The 20,390-nt window shown below is 41.8% G+C and overlaps 1 protein-coding gene across 2 annotated transcripts; it reads right to left on the bottom strand.

Annotated features, from left to right (window-relative positions):
* Positions 1–2,102: 2,102 nt before the first annotated feature.
* slc50a1 (solute carrier family 50 member 1) lies at positions 2,103–9,886 on the bottom strand. Of its 2 annotated transcripts, none has more exons than XM_084157549.1 (6): positions 9,483–9,886; positions 8,903–8,980; positions 8,605–8,728; positions 7,400–7,561; positions 3,644–3,763; positions 2,103–3,545 (listed from the first exon to the last, which is right to left on the bottom strand). In XM_084157549.1, exons 1-6 carry the CDS (start codon positions 9,548–9,550, stop codon positions 3,438–3,440), a joined length of 660 nt encoding a protein of 219 aa, XP_084013675.1. In that variant the 5' UTR covers positions 9,551–9,886; the 3' UTR covers positions 2,103–3,437. The 2 variants fall into 2 exon arrangements, with proteins under 2 accessions (XP_084013675.1, XP_084013676.1); XM_084157550.1 differs by having other exon boundaries at positions 7,400–7,480; positions 9,483–9,711.
* Between the last annotated feature and the right edge of the window lie 10,504 nt (positions 9,887–20,390).

The following is a 20,390-nucleotide window of genomic DNA, read 5'->3' as shown; positions in this document are numbered from 1 at the left end:
ATTGTTGTAGCTTTGTCTAGTCTGTGTGTCTCCATACAGTAGATCCTTCTATTGTCCCCCTCCCTCCCTTCCTCCGTCTCTCTCCTTACATTGGGACTACACCCCTCCAATCAGACCATCCTTCTCTCATTCTCTCATCAACTATTCCCTTCATCTCTCTTTATTTTTCCTAGATTTTAGCCAGTATACACTTCCTCAAATTTGTCAGAATTAATGAAAGATAACTCAAGAAATCTGTCATTAATTTATACGTTTTTGCTGAGGAGATCTAATGGCCTAAACTCACCAAAGGCGAGCGAGGTGTGTGTGTGATTTATTTTAGAATGTATTGTTTTGAATTATAATGACCCAAGCGAAGCCGGCGCCTCGCTCAATTAGAACGTGTCTCTATTTGTGCGTTTTATCGCTGGTGCTACAGTCTGTGTCACTTTTCTTTAGAGTTCATTTGAATTGGAAGAGGTAGCTATGGGTTGAGGCTTTACCATACATGCTAAATAAGACCAATTCATCCACTTATGGAAACACAACATTGCTATCAGCAAAGATGATTGGAGATATGGACTATCCTGCTAGAATAAAGTCACTGCTCTGCCTGTCCCCTCCTTTCCGCCCACCCACTTCTAGTGAGTTTTTCACTTTAGTTGGGCATTTTGACATCTAAGATGTTTGGTGCAGTATTTCTCAAGTGAAAACATCTGCATGAAAACGAGTCGTCTATCGTTGAATGACAACAAACAGTTCATTGAAGAATCCCTACTGTTGACCAATGACCGACGAAGGGACGTAGACTTCGGCTTCGAACTTTGGCTTGCCTCGAGAAAACGTGTGCACGAACAGCCAAAAAAAACCTTGCCGAAGACCAAAACAAAGAAAGAAGCCAAAATTGTCATAATATATGTACGAACTGCGGCACCTTTAGGCCACTCATCTCTTCCCCCCTCCCTCCTAGAGTAGAGCCGTAGTGTTTATACTGAGATATCCTCTTCTATTTCCAGTTGAATCAAAACCAGACCATTTCGTACTCACACCTGTAGGCTGCCTCTCTCCCTGTGGCATAGCTAATTTATGTCTCTCTATCCTTTTCCTTGATCCTTCCCTCCTCTCTTACATCTCCTGTTACACTCTGTCAATCTCTGCTGTTCCCTTGACCCTATTCCTCCCTCTGTTACACTCTGTCAATCTCTGCTGTTCCCTTGACCCTATTCCTCCCTCTGTTACACTCTGTCAATCTCTACTGTTCCCTTGACCCTATTCCTCCCCGTTACACTGTCAACCTCTACTGTTCCCTTGACCCTATTCCTTTCCTCACATTTCCCATTCACCCTCTCTTCCTTTTCCATGTCCCCTCTCCCTCCTCAATCTTTACTAATTTTCTCACTTACCCTCCCTTTTCTATCTCCTCCCCCTCTTTTCCCCACTCCCCCTCTCTCGGTGTTGTGTCTGTGTGTTCTCAGTAGGGAGGCTGAATCTTTTGAGTACAGGAAGAGAAGCTGGCACACACACACGCTGAGAAACCCCAACACAGCGGTTCCCACAGCTGCCCAATCAGGCAGTGTTGGCTAGGAAAACACACTCACTCATGCACACACACTAACACATTCTCACTGCAGCACAATCACACTGCCTTGTCTCACTCGCACACAACCTCATTCCCAGTATTGCCCAATCACGCAAGGTCTCACACACTGCTTTCCACACAAACAAACCTACTGTAAGAATAACCTCATTAACCCTAAAACACAAACAAACCCCACAGAACAAGAGCAGGGGTGTATTCATTAGTCGGATTCCGTTGTAAAACGTCTGTTTTGCAACAGAAACTTTTTACCATTTACTCTAGGAAGCAAACAGAACCAAATGGTGAGCGACCTACCTGAATTTGTCCAATAGAAACTTACTTTTGGAGTAAACGGTATCCGTTGCTAAATGTTTTCAACTGACTAATGACTACACCACTGGTGATCCACATGGTCAAGTGCAGTGCTCTCACCTCCTTCAATGAGTCTTCATATGTCTTCATATTCAGCCAATCAAATTGTACCTATTCATGTTAGCAGTAGGCCTATGTGGATACTATTTTTCCACACAAGGAAAAACAGAGGTTAGACAACAGTATAAATCATTTATTCAATCAGTCTGAATACCCAGCAAAGCCCCAACTCCCTTATTTCCATAGTGATAATATCCCATTATAATAGCATATGTAGAATATCCTATTCACAATCCATTGCATCTAAAACAAAATAGCATAGACAATAAACTTACTTTATATTTAGTTTGGACAAATGTAAAACAAAATAAACAAAAACATATTGTGAACATGCACACAAAGGCATACGACCCAAATACAACAAACAAAAACATTGTGTATGAAACAAAACAGGAATGGAAATCTTAGTAACAACCGCTCACACAGAAAGAGTCTTCTCTCAGTTCATGGATTTAGAGACAACGTACCGATTATGTAGAGTACATGACGTTTGCTTAGAGTAGGGTTCCCTGGTTTTCCAGAAATCCTGGTTGGAGGATTCCAGACTTCCTTATTATTCCCTTCAGATTCTGGGATTTCTCCAACTGGGATTTCGGAAAAACTTTATTGAACGTTCCCGGAATTTTGCAACCCTATTAGGAATGCACAACTGAGGGCTCTACACCCCAGCTACAACTAGTCCTACTAGAACCACACAGTCTTGCTGGTTTTCATCTCTCCTTGGTACTTCATTGATCCATTCATATCACTGATTGAATAGCGAGTCTAGACCGTAGACGGCTGGTTATACAGGTATACATCAGTCTAGTTAAAACAGAAGGATAATAACCCAGCAGATACTGTGGCTCCCAGGAACAGAGTTGTTCACCCCTAGTTTACAGGGTACCATAGTGATGAGGACATACAAGTCAACTATAAATGGTGAGGGGGGTCTCAAACTCCACTAGGGGCGGGATCATCCTGCCCTGTTAGTTAGAGGGATTCAACCAATAGCAGCGCTTTGATGCTAAGAGCAAAAACCTCCCACTGGGTAACAGAGACTACTGTGATTGACAGGGCAGGACTGTCATGCCCATGGTTGAGTTGTGAGTTTGGTTATCTCAGGTGGCAGTAATGATGTCCCAGACTAGGACAGAAGGCACTAAAAGGAAGTGGTGGAGGGAGAAAGGGCCAGAGGAAAATGCCCCTATCCACTGACACAGGGTCAGATATTTATTCAGCATTTTTCATCTCCTATTGCTAGGGTACTCTGATCCTAGATCTGTGATTAGGGACAACTTCTGCCTTGAAAGGGGAAAGACTTCTTAAACCCTTGGTGGGTAGGAGTGATCATGAATCATTTAGAATATGAGTAACAATATCCGTGATTGACAGCCTGCCCATGATAGGGTCAAGAAGCCTGTTATCTCTCTCCCTTGTAACCGTTGGTGGGCGAATCTCCAGCCACTTAGATTTCGATGAGCTTATAGGACGGCACACCTTGATTGACAGATGCAAATCTCCAGAACAGGAAGAACCGGATGAGACTGGTCACGATGCCTGGCGTGTTTGGAACCTGGAACACACAAACAAATACACAGAGGTTAAAGGTAATTTACAATCATTTACCAGTTCCCTTCCATCTAGCCCCTACCACGTCTCACATATACACACCATGATATAGTAGTCTTGCAGCTGTAGTCCATAGAGCGTCCAGGATGTTGAGGTGAGAAAGGTAGCTACAGTCAAAGAGAAGGACAAACACTCCACACTACCTGTACGCACTATCTTCATCTGACAGAGAGAAGAGAGGGGGAGAGAGAGGAGAGAGAAGAGAGGGGGAGAGAGAAGAGAGGGGGAGATGAATTGATGCAATTCCAATGTATCCAAAAAGACAGCAGAAGGGATAAGACCCAGAACAACAGGAAGACATAGACAAGAGAAAGAAAGACAGGAAATAGACACAGGGTCATATGAGGAGACAGAGACAGACAGAGAGAGAGAATGAGACAAACAGGAAGGCGGAGAGTAGGGCTGCACAATTAATCGCAATATTGACATGTGCAATATCCATTTTTCAAGTGATCCATATTGCATGTCATATTTTGAAACGCCACTCAGCCACGTGTAATGTCCGTTTTTAATAGTTCACTAGTTCAGACTGTCGTCTCTCTCCTCTTGCAGCTGCTTCGCACACACCAAGCCCCGCACCGTCACTCAAGCAGCACAGTTCCTCCTCCTCGCTGTTAGATTCACTAGAAGTTTGCATGTTGTTCTTTTAGGACAAATGCAGTCAACAGATTGTTCCAAACAAGAATGATGCTGCTTTCCAATTTGTTTCTTAATATAAATCATTCCCTTTCTATGATTTCAACAGTTCGCCCAAGTGTTTTGATCTATATTGAACAAAAATATAAACGCAACGTAATGTCTTGGTCCCATTTTTCATGAGCTGAAATAAAAGGATCCCAGAAATTTTCCACTTGCACAAAAAGCTTTTTTCTCTCAAAATGTTTGCAAAAATGTGTTTACGTCCCTGTTAGTGAGCATTTCTCCTTTGCCAAGATAATCCATCCACCTGACAGGTGTGGCATATCAAGAAGCTGATTAAACAGCATGATCATTACACAGATGCACCTTGTGCTGGGAACAATAAAAGGTCACTCTTAAATGTGCAGTTTTGTCACACAACACAATGCTACAGATGTCTCCATTTTGAGGGAGCACACAATTGACATGCTGACAGCAGGAATGTCCACCAGAGCTGTTGCCAGAGAATTGAATGTTCATTTCTCTACCATAAGCCGCCTTCAACCTCGTTTTAGAGAATTTGGCCGTACGTCCAACCGGCCTCACAACCGCAGACCACGTGTAACCACGCCAGCCCAGGACCGCCACATCCAGCTTCTTCACCTGTGGGATCATCTGAGACCAGCCACCCGGACAGCTGATGAAACTGAGGAGTATTTCTGTCTGTAATAAAGCCCTTTTGTGGGGAAAAACTCATTCTGATTGGCTGGGCATATGCCCTCCCAGGCCCACCCATGGCTGCGCCCCTGCCCAGTCATGTGAAATCCATAGATTAGGGCCTAATGAATGCATTTCAATTGACTGATTTCCTTATATGAACTGTAACTCAGTAAATATTTTGAAATTGTTGCATGTTGCATTTATATTTTGGTTCAATATAAATTATATTGCAATATTTGCAACAACATTTTTTACAAATGCCCAAATCATGCAGCCCTAGCGGAGGAATAAACAGGAACACAGAGGAAAAGAGAGGAGGCGGAGGGAAAGGGGAGAAAGAGAGAGACAGAGAGTGATGAGAGGAGGTCATGTTCTGAAGCTGGCATCTTATTGGCCTGTTGATTGCCCTGTTGTTGCTCTAACTTACATATTTATGAGAGTATGTGAGGAATCTGAGTACTCTGAGGATAGTGGGTATCAGACCATTGTAAAAACAGGTATATTTGCCAGGCTAGTGAGTGAATGTTATCTGAACGTTGTATTAAAGTTGTATAAAAGTTTATTCACCAGGTCAATGCATGGACACAGGGTGTATATTGTATAAACGTTGTGTAACAAAGGGTTTGCATATTTACCAGGTCAGCGAGTGGACTCAGGTACATGCTGACAGTGAACAGGCTGCAGGTGAGGCCTAACTGGGTGAATGTTGTATAAACGTTGTGTAGAGGTTTGTTAAATGTTGTGAAAGGTTTTGTATATTTACCAGGTCAGCGAGTGGACTCAGGTACAGTGAGGGAAAAAAGTATTTGATCCCCTGCTGATTTTGTACGTTTGCCCACTGACAAAGAAATTATCAGTCTATAATTTTAATGGTAGGTTTATTTGAACAGTGAGAGACAGAATAACAACAAAAAAATCCAGAAAAACGCATGTCAAAAATGTTATAAATTTATTTGCATTTTCATGAGGGAAATAAGTATTTGACCCCCTCTCAATCAGAAAGATTTCTGGCTTCCAGGTGTCTTTTATACAGGTAACGAGCTGAGATTAGGAGCACACTCTTAAAGGGAGTGCTCTTAATCTCAGCTTGTTACCTGTATAAAAGACACCTGTCCAAAGAAGCAATCAATCAATCAGATTCCAAACTCTCCACCATGGCCAAGACCAAAGAGCTCTTCAAGGATCTTAGGGACAAGATTGTAGACCTACACAAGGCTGGAATGGGCTACAAGACCATCTCCAAGCAGCTTGGTGAGAAGGTGACAACAGTTGGTGTGATTATTCGCAAATGGAAGAAACACAAAATAACTGTCAATCTCCCTCGGCCTGGGGCTCCATGCAAGATCTCACCTCGTGGAGTTGCAATGATCATGATCATGAGGATCTTGTAAATGATCTCAAGGCAGCTGGGACCATAGTCACCAAGAAAACAATTGGTAACACACTACGCCGTGAAGGACTGAAATCCTGCAGCGCCCGCAAGGTCCCCCTGCTCAAGAAAGCACATATACAGGCCCGTCTGAAGTTTGCCAATGAACATCTGAATGATTCAGAGGAGAACTGGGTGAAAGTGTTGTGGTCAGAAGAGACCAAAATTGAGCTCTTTGGCATCAACTCAACTCGCCGTGTTTGGAGGAGGAGGAATGCTGCCTATGACCACAAGAACACCATCCACACCGTCAAACATGGAGGTGGAAACATTATGCTTTGGGCGTGTTTTTCTGCTAAGGGGACAGGACAACTTCACCGCATCAAAGGGACGATGGACGGCGCCATGTACCATCAAATCTTGGGTAAGAACCTCCTTCCCTCAGCCAGGGCATTGAAAATGGGTCGTGGATGGGTATTCCAGCATAACAATGACCCAAAACACACGGCCAAGGCAACAAAGGAGTGGCTCAAGAAGAAGCACATTAAGGTCCTGGAGTGGCCTAGCCAGTCTCCAGACCTTAATCCCATAGAAAATCTGTGGAGAGAGCTGAAGATTCGAGTTGCCAAACGTCAGCCTCGAAACATTAATGACTTGGAGAAGATCTGCAAAGAGGAGTGGGACAAAATCCCTCCTGAGATGTGTGCAAACCTGGTGGCCAACTACAAGAAACGTCTGACCTCTGTGATTGCCAACAAGGGTTTTGCCACCAAGTACTAAGTCATGTTTTGCTGAGGGGTCAAATACTTATTTCCCTCATTATAATGCAAATCAATTTATAACATTTTTGACATGCGTTTTTCTGGATTTCTTTGTTGTTATTCTGTCTCTCACTGTTTAAATAAACCTACCATTAAAATTATAGACTGATCATGTCTTTGTCAGTGGGCAAACGTACAAAATCAGCAGGGGATCAAATACTTTTTTCCCTCACTGTACATGCTGACAGTGAACAGGCTGCAGGTGAGGCCTAACTGGGTGAATGTTGTGTAGCGGTTTGTTAAATGTTGTGAAAGGTTTTGTATATTTACCAGGTCAGCGAGTGGACTCAGGTACATGCTGATAGTGAACAGGCTGCAGGTGAGGCCTAACTGGGCCAGCTGAGACTCTCCCTGAGGAAGGAGAACACTGAAGTACAGCCAGCCTCCACAGACCACTCCTCCTGCTAGTAACGTCTGAGAGGTCACTCGCCTCTGGAACACACACGCACAACATTAGTTTACTGACCCCATACTAATTTTAACCATTATTGACACACACCCTAAAACTAGGCTACAAGCAGGGAACCAGTGGGCAGACATACTAAAGTGTATTTCAAACCATAACGGCAAAAGACAAACATTGAACTAAAGCAAACACACCCTGAAAATATACAGAAAACCGTCATTATGATATCTACAGAAATGAACACCAGACCCATCTCGAAGACAAACTAATGCACTCCTGGGGGATTCAAGTCTGGGCATATATATATGTGATAAGTGACTATAAAATGCCATGGTCAGCTCACCTTGTTGTTGGTGTAGCGGCAGTAGGAGAGACCTTAAAACGCTGTGGTCAGCTCACCTTGTCGTAGGTGTAATGGCAGTAGGAGAGACCTTAAAACGATGTGGTCAGCTCACCTTGTCGTTGGTGTAATGGAAGTAGGAGAGACTATAAAACACTGTGGTCAGCTCACCTTGTTGTTGGTGTAGTGGCAGTAGGAGAGACTATAGAACGCTGTGGTCAGCTCACCTTGTCGTTGGTGTAATGGCAGTAGGAGAGACCTTAAAACGATGTGGTCAGCTCACCTTGTCGTTGGTGTAATGGAAGTAGGAGAGACTATAAAACACTGTGGTCAGCTCACCTTGTCGTTGGTGTAGCGGCAGTAGGAGTGACCTTAAAACGCTGTGGTCAGCTCACCTTGTTGTAGGTGTAATGGCAGTAGGAGAGACTATAGAACGCTGTGGTCAGCTCACCTTGTCATTGGTGTAGTGGCAGTAGGAGAGACTATAAAACACTGTGGTCAGCTCACCTTGTCGTTGGTGTAGTGGCAGTAGGAGAGACTATAGAACGCTGTGGTCAGCTCACCTTGTCATTGGTGTAGTGGCAGTAGGAGAGACTATAGAACGCTGTGGTCAGCTCACCTTGTCGTTGGTGTAGTGGCAGTAGGAGACTATAGAACGCTGTGGTCAGCTCACCTTGTCGTTGGTGTAGTGGCTGTAGGAGAGACTATAAAACGCTCTGGTCAGCTCACCTTGTCATTGGTGTAGTGGCAGTAGGAGAGGATGTAGAGGGACTGTAGACAGGCTCCTATGGTGTTAACCAGGACCAGAGTCCCATCCGTCTTCAGTATCCCATAATACAGCCAGCCCAGGTTACTATAGAGACAAACAACAAGACTTTAGCTCAGCGGGCTAACACAGTATGACTTGTGCAGATGACCCGGGTTTGATCAGTGGTCGCTGGCACATAGCATTGGCACTGCACGCACGCACGCACGCACGCACGCACGCACGCACGCACACACACACACACACACACACACAGCTTACTTGAGGCATGTGGTGAGGAAGGGAAGGAACTGGACGTTATCTGCAGTTTTGGAAGCTCTCATCTTCTTCAGGTCCGTCCTGACAGAGACACCCCCCCCCCCCCCCCCCCACACACACACACACACACACACACACACACACACACACACACACACACACACACACACACACACACACACACACACACACACACACACACACACACACACACACACAGTTTTATAAGACATGCTTGCAACTCTGGCACAAGAAAAAGGATGCAACTGAACTAACATATTATTTTAGTATCACCTGACCTGAGCATTCTATTTGCACAAGCCTCAGGCATTGAACGAATAACTAAGCAAATATTTGTATAACTCCTATTTGTGACATAAGGGTGGACTTGCTAACTAGCTAACCAACACCTAGCTATCAAATGAAATCGCTATGTTTCTACAGTTTAATGCAATACAAACAAGCAAATTAGAACTGAATTTGGTCTCTGCCCAAGTTTGCGATGTTGGCAATAAAGAACAGGTATCTAGCTAGCTACGTAGCCAGGTAGTTTCTCTGAAAAGCAGAAAGCTGTCAAACTTACAGTCCAGTCGAGAACATCCCGACTGTAAATACGATGCACGCCCATGACAGAAACTGCAAAAACTCCATATAACGGAAAACGGAATATGTGGTACGTAGATAGCTAGGTATGTGTCTAAATTGTGAGTAATTTCGCTATGAATATCAAATCAGCTATCGTCCAAATAGTTGACATCTGCATCAGCGATTCAACGTTGACGTCGTTCTAACTACACTGTATTTCCGTGTTTGTAATCAGGGGCATATTCATTACGCCAATTCTGTTGCAAAACGTTTCTTATACGGAAGCAAATGGAACGAAACGGGGAGAGAACTAACTGCATGTGTCCAATAGAAACTCTAGTTTTGCTCTGTTTGCTTCAGTTTGGTTCTTTAACGGTAAATGGTTTCCGTAATGAATACACTACAGTATTCTGAAATAATTCTGCACTCTGATTGGCAGATAAGGATGAGAGGAGGGATAGGTTTCCACCAATGACATGATGGTCAATATGACGATAGATGATAAACCTAAACCATTAAGGGAAATAATTCTAAACTGACCTTAGATCAGTGTCCACGGGCAACGCTATCCTACCACCACTCTCCCTGGAGACATTAAGTTACATCTGTGATCACTAATAATGGGATTTAGATGTTGCCGAGGGTGCCCCTACATCAGTGTTCAGGGACATATTATTTGGTCACTAAATGCACTAATTTAGATGAACGCATCAGAATATAGTCCATGTCAAATGTGGATAAGGGGGAGATCGTGATACTCTGATCAAATAGTGTAAAACCACAGTCTGTTTTGGGGTAGGTAGGATACTGCTGCAAAAACCTACTACTCCTACGGCTACCAGGTAGACAAAAAAAAAGAGTGTCCATTTGCCAATGTTGTTTGATTACCTGCCATCTGAGACATGTATTTAGAAATGTATGGCTCAATCATTCAATCAATCAATTAATCAAATGTATTTGATAAAGTCAATTTTACAACAACATGCCTGTCATATACTGTATCTGTGCTCAATAATAGCTGTATATAACTCCCATCCTTAGCAAAGAATATCCTAATGACATATTCCTCTATGAGACAGACAACAAGACCACAGTCAGAATACTGGGATGTCTAGTAGTGTAGTCTGGGCATCACACAGTGTGAAGTTTTCACCTTGGAGGCATGCTGGGTTGGAATGAATGACATCCTCTTCGGTATCATCACTGAGATCCAATTTAAATACCCAAATATAGCCTGGAATGTTCTAAACAGTGTAACCTTGTACCAGATACACCCTCTCCACAATATGCACCTTTATGTTATGTATGATAATAACAGTAATGAGCAATAGGGTTTTGCACATTGTGAGGGAAAACTCATCTCAGTCACTAGAGTGTGAAGTGGAACTGCTCCTAATGAATGTTTTGTCTGTGTAATAAACATTTCCAGGTGAACAAAAAGGAGAGCAGTTGCAGATAAAGTAAATCAAAAATCAATCCGGTTTATTACAAGTTGCAACAGGGAGACACCACCCAGCACAGAAGCAGAGAAAATATCTAACTGGCCTCTTGGAGACAGAATCTTAATATTTTAATCAGCAGCACCAAATGTTCTGTAAACAGCAGCCTGAGAAGCTTGTAGGAAGTTAAAACAAAAAGGCAACAACTTTGTCAGCTGCTACAGAATCCCACAGTGTTCAGAATGTCATCAATACAATACAACAGTTAATAATCAGTGTGTCCTTGGTCCTTGTACATAGACCTCCAGTCTGGCGTCAATCACTATCAACAGATATGGGAATAATCCATAACATTCACTATCAAGTCTAGTGACCATCAACCCACACTAGTTCACAAGCATTTCGCTACACCTGCAATAACATCTGCTAAATATGTGTATGTGACCAATACAATTTGATTTGATCAACCCACACTAGTGACCATCAACTCACACTAGTGACCATCAACTCACACTAATGACCGTCAACCCTCACTAGTGACCATCAACCCGCACCTTGAGTGTCACAAACAGAACAATGGAATTGATGTGTAATAAAGAAACTCAAAATATGCTAAACATTGTGTCTAAACTGAATATTAATTTTATTTACACCCCTTGACTTTTTCCACATTTTGTTATGTCACAGCCTGAATTTAAATTGAGATTTTGTGTCACTGATCTACACACAATACCCCATAATGTCAAAATGGAATTTGTAGAAATGTTTTGGAAATAATAAAAAATGAAAATCTGAAATGTCTTGAGTCAACAAGTATTCAACCCCTTTGTTGTGGAAAGCCTAAATAAGTTCAGGAGTAAAAATGTATTTAGTCAATAAGTATTAAACCCCTTTGTTATGGCAAGCCTAAATAAATTCAGGAATACTAATGTGCTTAACAAATCACATAATAAGTTGCATGGACTCATTCTGTGTTCAATAATAGTGGTTAACATGTGGTCCTCTGTAGCTCAGCTGGTAGAGCACGGCGCTTGTAACGCCAAGGTAGTGGGTTCGATCCCCGGGACCACCCATACACAAAAAAAAATAAAAAAATGTATGCACGCATGACTGTAAGTCGCTTTGGATAAAAGCGTCTGCTAAATGGCATATTATTATTATAACATGATTTTTGAATGACTACCCCATCTCTGTACCTCACACATACAATTATCTGTAAGGTCCCTCAATCGAGTAGTGAATTTCATGCACAGATTCAACCACAAAGATCAGGGAGTTTTTTCAATGCCTCGCAAAGAAGGGCACCGATTGGTAAGCAGATGCTGAATATCCCTTTGAGCATGGTGAAGTTATTAATTAGGTTTTGAATGGTGTATCAATACACCCAGACCCAGATACAGGCATCCTTCCTAACTACAAAGATACAGGCATCCTTCCTAACTCAGTTGCCAGAGAGGACGGAAACTGCTCAGGAATTTCCCCATGAGGCCATTGGTGATTTAAAAACAGTTACAGAGTTTAATGGCTGTGATATGAGAAAACTGAGGATGGATCAACAACATTGTAGTTACTCCACAATACTAACCTATAATAATAAATAATAATATGCCATTTAGCAGACGCTTTTATCCAAAGCGACTTACAGTGACAGAGTGAAAATAAGGAAGCTTGTACAGAATAAACAATATTCCAAAACATGCATCATGTTTGCAACAAGGCACTAAAGTAATGCTGCAAAAAATTTAGCAAAGAAATTAACTTTTTGGCCTGAATACAAAGCGTTATGTTTTGGGCAAATCCAACACAACACATCACTGAGTACCACTCTTCATATTATCAAGCATGGTGGTGGCTGTATCATATTATAGGTATGCTTGTCATCGGCAAGGACTAAGGAGTTTAAAAAAAATAAAAATAAAATGGAATACAGCTAATCACATGCAAAATCCTAGAGGAAAACCTGGTTCAGTCTTCTTTCCAACAGACACTGGGAGACAAATACACCTTTCACCAGGACAATAACCTAAAACACAAGGCCAAATCTACACTGGAGTCACTAAGACAACACTGAATGTTCCTGAGTGGCCTAATTACAGTTTAGACATAAACTGGCTTGAAAATCTATGGCAAGACTTGAAAATGAATTTTTAGCAATGATCAACAACCAACTTGACATAGCTTGAAGAATTTAAAAATAATAATGGGCAAATATTGTACAATCCAGGTGTGCAAAGCTCTTAGAGACTTACCTAAAAAGACTCACAGCTGTAATCACTGCCAAAGGTGTTTCTAACATGTATTGTCTCAGGGGGTTGATTAACTTATTTATGTAATCAAGAAATATTAGTGTTTTATCTTTCAAAATTGTAATAAATGTTAGAATTTTTCTTCCACTTTGACATTACAGAGTATTTTGTGTAGATCGTTGACCAAAAATGAAAATTAAATCCATTTTAATCCCACTTTGTAACCCAACGAAATGTGGAAAAAGTCAAGGGGTGTTTCTGAAGGCACTGTATCTTACATTTCCCCATTACAGTCTGCTTTCACAATGGAAGAGTTTATTTCCAAAATGTGGTTGTCTCACCTAGCTATCTTAAGATGAATGCACTTACTGTAAGTCGCTCTGGATAAGAGCATCTGCTAAATGGCTAAAATGTAAAATGTAAATGTTTTACATACAGATCTCATATTACGGTATTTAATTATATACAGTACCAGTCAAAAGTTTGGACACACCTACTCATTCAAGGGATTTTCTTTATTTTTACTATTTTCTACATTGTAGAATAATAGTGAAGAAATCAAAACTATGAAATAACACATATGGAATCCATGTAGTAACCAAAAAAGTGTTAAACAAATATATGTTATATTTGAGATTCTTCGAAGTAGCCACCCTTTGCCTTGATGACAGCTTTGCACACTCTTGGCATTCTCTCAACCAGCTTCATGAGGTAGTCACCTGGAATGCATTTCAATTAAAAGGTGTGCCTTGTTAAAAGTTAATTTGATGAATTTCTTTCCTTCTTAATGCGTTTGAGCCAATCAGTTGTGTTGTGACAAGGTAGGGGTGGTATACAGAAGATAACCCTATTTGGTAAAAGACCAAGTCCATATTATGCCAAAGACTGTTCAAATAAACAAAGAGAAACGACAGTCCATCATTACTTTAAGACATGAAGGTCAGTCAATACGGAACATTTCAAGAACTTTGAAGGTTTCAGTCGCAAAAACCATCAAGCGCTATGATGAAACTAGCTCTCATGAGGACCGCCACAGGAAACGAAGACCCAGAGTTACCTCTGTTGCAGAGGATAAGTTCATTCGATTTACCAGTCTCAGAAATTGCTGCCCAAATATATGCTTCACAGAGTTCAAGTCACAGATACATCTCAACATCAACTGTTCAGAGGAGACTGCTTGAATCAGGCCTTCATGGTCGAGTTGCTGCAAAGAAACCACTACTAAAGGACACCAATAATAAGAAGAGACTTGCTTGGGCCAAGAAACACGAGCAATGGACATTAGACCGGTAGAAATCTGTCCTTTGGTTTGATGAGTCCAAATTGGAGATTTTTGGTTCCAACCGCTGTGTCTTTGTGAGACGCAGAGTAGGTGAACGGATGATCTCCGCATGTGTGGTTCCCACCATGAAGCATGGAGAAGGAGGTGTGATGGTGTGGGGGTGCTTTGCTGGGGACACCGTCTGTGATTTATTTAGAATTCAAGGCACACTTAACCAGTATGGCTACCACAGCATTCTGCAGCAATACGCCATCCCATCTGGTTTGCGCTTAGCGGGACTATCATTTGTTTTTCAACAGGACAATGTCTCAACACACCTCCAGGCTGTGTAAGGACTATTTGACCAAGAAGGAGATTGATGGAGTGCTGCATCAGATGAGCTGGCCTCCACAATCACCCAACCTCAACCCAATTGAGATGGTTTGGGATGAGTTGGACAGCAGAGTGAAGGAAAAGAAGCCAACGGGTACTCAGCATATGTGGGAACTCCTTCAAGACTGTTGGAAAAGCATTGCAGGTGAAGCTGGTTCAGAGAATGCCAAGAGTGTGCAAAGCTGTCATCTTTTTTGGTTACTACCTGATTCCATGTATTATTTCATAGTTTTGATGTCTTCACTATTATTCTTCAATGTAGAAAATAGTCAAAATTAAGAAAAACCCTTGAATGAGTAGGTGTGTCCAAACTTTTGACTGGTACTGTATGTATACATATATACAGTGAGCTCCATAATTCATTGGACAGTGACAATTTTTTTGTTATTTTGGTTCTGTACTCTAGCACTTTGAGTTTGAAAGGATACAATGACAATGAGGGTGAAGTGCAGACTGTCAGCTTTAATTTGAGGGTATATTCATACATATCGGATGAACCGTTTAGAAATTATAGAAGCTTTTGTACATGGTCCCCCCCTTTTTCGGGCATAAAAAAACATTGGACAGTTTAACATAATGTAGAATAAAGTAATCATTGTTAATATTTGGTCGCATATCCTTTGCATGCAATGACTGCTTGAAGTCTGCGATGCATTGACATCACCAGACGCTGGGTATCTTCCCTGGTGATGCTCTGCCAGGCCTGTACTGCAGCCATCTTCAGTTCCTGCTTATTTTGGGGACTTATTGCCTTCAGTCTCCTCTTCAGCATGTAAAATGCATGTTCAATTGGATTCAGATCCGGTGATTGACTCGGCCAGTCAAGGATTTTCCACTTTTTGGCCATCAAAAACCCCTTTGTTGCTCTAGCAGTATGTTTAGGGTCATTGTCTTGTTGCATGATGAAGTGCCGTCCAATGAGTTTGGAGGCATTTGGTTTTATCTGAGCAGATAAAATATTTCTATAGACTTCAGAATTCATTGTTCTACTTCTGTCTGCAGTCACATCATCGATGAAGACAAGTGAGCCTGTTCCACTGGCAGCCATACAGGCCCAAGCCATAACACCCCCTCCACCATGTTTCACGGATGAGGTGGTATGCTTTGGATCATGGGCATTTCTTTTTTTTCTCCACACTTTCCTCTTTCCATCACTCTGGTACATGTTAATCTTTGTCTCATCTGTCCACAATACTTTTTTCCAGAACTCTTGGGGCTCTTTTAGGTGCTTTTTAGCAAACTGTAATCTCGCCTTTCTGTTCTTCAGGCTTATCAGTGGTTTGCATCTTGTAGTGTACCCTCTGTAGTCCTGCTGGTGTAGTCTTCTACGTATGGTAGACTTTGACACATCTACACCTGCATCCAGGAGAGTGTTTTTGATCTGTTGGGCTGTTGTCAGGGGGGTTTTCTTCACCATAGAGAGTATTCTCCGGTCATCCACTACAGTGGTCTTCCTCGGTCTACCGGGTCTTTTGACATAATTGAGTTCACCGGTTGTTTTTTTCTTGTTAATGATGAACCAAACTGTTGACTTGGGCATGGCCAGGGTTTTTGCAATGTTCCTGATTGATTGATTTTCATTTCTGAGCCTTATGACGGCCAGCTTCATTTGCATCGACACTGCTGTCTTCCTCATGTTGTCACACCACAACAACAACCTCCAAAGGCAATAGCAAAGTCTAGAATCAATGCTATTCATCAACAGCTCTCCTGCATTCACTAACGACACAAATGAATACACCTGCCTAACGACACACATCTGTGAAGCCAATTTAACAAATACTTGTAGTACCTTAAAATGGGGGGACCATGTATAAAAGGTGCTATCATTTCTAAACAGTTCATCCGATATATATGAAAATACCCTCAAATTAAAGCTGACAGTCTGCACTTCACCCTCATTGTCATTGTATCCTTTCAAACTCAAAGTGCTAGAGTACAGAACCAAAATAACAAAAAAATTGTCACTGTCCAATGAATTATGGAGCTCACTGTATATACAGTGGGGAGAACAAGTATTTGATACACTGCCGATTTTGCATATTTTCCTACTTACAAAGCATGTAGAGGTCTGTCATTTTTATCATAGGTACACTTCAACTGTGAGAGACGGAATGTAAAACAAAAATCCAGAAAATCACATTGTATGATTTTTAAGTAATTAATTTGCATTTTATTGCATGACATAAGTATTTGATACATCAGAAAAGCAGAACTTAATATTTGGTACAGAAACCTTTGTTTGCAATTACAGAGATCATACGTTTCCTGTAGGTCTTGACCAGGTTTGCACACACTGCAGCAGGGATTTTGGCCCACTCCTCCATACAGACCTTCTCCAGATCCTTCAGGTTTCGGGGCTGTCGCTGGGCAATACAGACTTTCAGATCTCTCCAAAGATTTTCTATTGAGTTCAGGTCTGGAGACTGGCTAGGCCACTCCAGGACCTTGAGATGCTTCTTACGGAGCCACTCCTTAGTTGCCCTGGCTGTGTGTTTCGGGTCGTTGTCATGCTGGAAGACCCAGCCACGACCCATCTTCAATGCTCTTACTGAGGGAAGGAGGTTGTTGGCCAAGATCTCGCGATACATGGCCCCATCCATCCTCCCCTCAATACGGTGCAGTCGTCCTGTCCCCTTTGCAGAAAAGTATCCCCAAAGAATGATGTTTCCACCTCTATGCTTCATGGTTGGGATGGTGTTCTTGGGGTTGTCCTCATCCTTCTTCTTCCTCCAAACACGGCGAGTGGAGTTTAGACCAAAAAGCTATATTTTTGTCTCATCAGACCACATGACCTTCTCCCATTCCTCCTCTGGATCATCCAGATGGTCATTGGCAAACTTCAGATGGGCCTGGACATGCGCTGGCTTGAGCAGGGGGACCTTGCGTGCGCTGCAGGATTTTAATCCATGACGGCGTTGTGTGTTACTAATGGTTTTCTTTGAGACTGTGGTCCCAGCTCTCTTCAGGTCATTGACCAGGTCCTGCCGTGTAGTTCTGGGCTGATCCCTCACCTTCCTCGTGATCATTGATGCCCCACGAGGTGAGATCTTGCATGGAGCCCCAGACCGAGGGTGATTGACCATCATCTTGAACTTCTTCCATTTTCTAATAATTGCGCCAACAGTTGTTGCCTTCTCACCAAGCTGCTTGCCTATTGTCCTGTAGCCCATCCCAGCCTTGTGCAGGTCTACAATTTTATTTGTCCTTACACAGCTCTCTGGTCTTGGCCATTGTGGAGAGGTTGGAGTCTGTTTGATTGAGTGTGTGGACAGGCGTCTTTTATACAGGTAACGAGTTCAAACAGGTGCAGTTAATACAGGTAATGTGTGGAAAACATGAGGGCTTCTTAAATAAAAACTAACAGGTCTGTGAGTGTTAGATTAATTTGGATTTTAAGAATAATGACTAAAGGATTTCACCCCAAATACAGTATAAATGTTAGAATTATCATGTAGTGTCAACCCACTAACAGAGGGGGCAGTACTAAACATTCAAGGGGGAAGGCGGAAACTGTTTAGAAAAGTCACCTAAAGGTGGGAGGAGTCAAGTCCAGGAGGTATAAAATCGTATGTTTGTGTCTTTGGCGCCAGAGCTCTCCATGAATAAATATACAGATAATACTTGTTGGTTGTGGACCTTGAATCATTGATGATTAAAACCAGAGCCTTACAACCTCTGGTAATGATTCAAGCTTAGGTTGAATTAGAGATAGAAATTCACATGACAGATTGGTCCTTTGAGCGGAGCTTAAATACGTCTTTATCGTTCTAAGGACACCGAAACCCGTGCACGGGCGGGTGATAGCATCCGTGAAAGAGTCCTGGCCTTCGACGTTAAGGTTATAAACAGGCCGGTGATTACTCTTTATGAACGATAAAGACGTTAACGAGTTTGAAAAAGCATTTAAATCCAAACTGCAAGGAAAAGGTCAGTAATTTTTATTCATGGATTTTGGTGAAATGATTTGAACTTGTATAAGAATAGGAATTCTTGTAAAGGGCAGACAATAGTTACCAAAATCTCAAAGGAAGTAATAATTATTACGAAACGGGGAGGGTCCGCAATTGACCCTAGGTAAATAGCTATTACCAGAATAATCTAGTCCGAAATGACAAGGGGTGAAGGCCATCACCAATGTAAACTAGTTTTTTATTGAGACTGTACTGGGTACAGTACTACGATAAACAGGGAAAGGGATGATTTTCGTCGTGTGCTATGGATAAACGGGTCAAAAGTCGCGTATACGACTGGGGATTTGCTAGAACTCTGTGTGTTTCATGAAACTAGAGCAGTTACGACCTCTAGGTTACAAATAGGTTTAGCAAATGATTGTATAATGTTGTGTACGTGTGATACTTAAGAATCCATCAGTATACGTGATAATTGTTTCTAGGAAGGAGCTAAAAAAATAAGTCGCGTGAGAAAAAATGGTTATCTAACTCTTTTCATGAAACCAGAGTTTTAAATAAAAGCTCTGGGTTAGGGGTTAAATAATTTTAAATGGTTAATTACAAAAGCAGATCATACATTGGCTCAAGAGACGCACTAAAATAATAGCTCCTAGAAGAATAATTCTGGGAATTATTACTAAAGGGGGGATTTTTATTTTTCCACCATGGGAAATAAAACTTCTAAAGAGATCGAAGAAATATGGTTTATGGATCAATTTGGGAGAAGAGGTATGAATTTATTGGGCAACTCGAAGTAAAAAAGTTAGTAGGCAGATGCATTTAAAATGAATTTGAAAAAACAGCGAAAGGAGGGGCTAGAGACAGCGAGTGTTTTTTTAAAGCGCGAAAGTGCTTTAACGGTAACAAAGGAAAATGTTTGAAAAAATGATTTGTGTCAATTAAGAATTGGCTAAAAACACCACAAAGCGATTATTTGAGAGGTACCTATAAAGTCCAACGATGCATATGTATGAACTTTCGCACTCAAACGTAGACGTACGTCATGAGTGAGAAAGTAGAGAATATTCACATTTGCATTTTTGGTCATTTGGCAGACGCTCTGGTCCGGAGCGACTTGCAGAACCAATAGAGGGTTGCATTGAACTATTCTGTTGTGTTCGGCATTTGAATGGCATAAGGTGAAATATGTGTGTATGAGGGAATTCAACGGCGGGTATGAATGATAACCGGATACTACTTAGTATTTGGTTGGTTAAATGCTGAATAAGAGATTTGAGGCGTGGTTATGGGGTAACTAGGAAGACGCACTTATTCAATGGGGAATGGGTGTAGGGAGAGAGTTTTTACGTGTATTAAAAGTTGCATTAGATAGCTTTAGTAATATTCTAGATAAATCTATGAAAATATGTTACAAGTACGAATGACATTATTTCCTAAGAAGGAAGATTGTAGGGAAGTTTCCCGCGCCTCCCCCATAATGTAGGAAGGAGCAGGAGAGGGGGAGGAGGTGAGACAGTGCATAGTTCAGATGGTAGGAATGTCATTAAGTGTATGTTGATCAACGATATCAAGCATTTGTTTTATTGATTGGGGCCGAATCAGAGAGAACTGTTAAAGATATTGAATAGCGAACTGAAATGGGTTAGCGGGAAA

Source organism: Coregonus lavaretus, assembly GCF_964263955.1.
Source record: "Coregonus lavaretus genome assembly, chromosome: 3".
NCBI classification, from domain to species: domain Eukaryota; kingdom Metazoa; phylum Chordata; class Actinopteri; order Salmoniformes; family Salmonidae; genus Coregonus; species Coregonus lavaretus.
This window is presented reverse-complemented; position numbering and strand designations above follow the sequence as displayed.

Coding starts and splice junctions, on each gene's coding strand:
- slc50a1 (XM_084157549.1), bottom strand. CDS start 9,550: ATGGAGTTTTTGCAGTTTCTGTCATGGGCGTGCATCGTATTTACAGTC. Junction 3,764..7,399: donor TGAGTCCACTCGCTGACCTG/GTAAATATACAA, acceptor TCTCTCTGTCAG/ATGAAGATAGTGCGTACAGG. Junction 3,546..3,643: donor TGCAAGACTACTATATCATG/GTGTGTATATGT, acceptor TGTGTGTTCCAG/GTTCCAAACACGCCAGGCAT.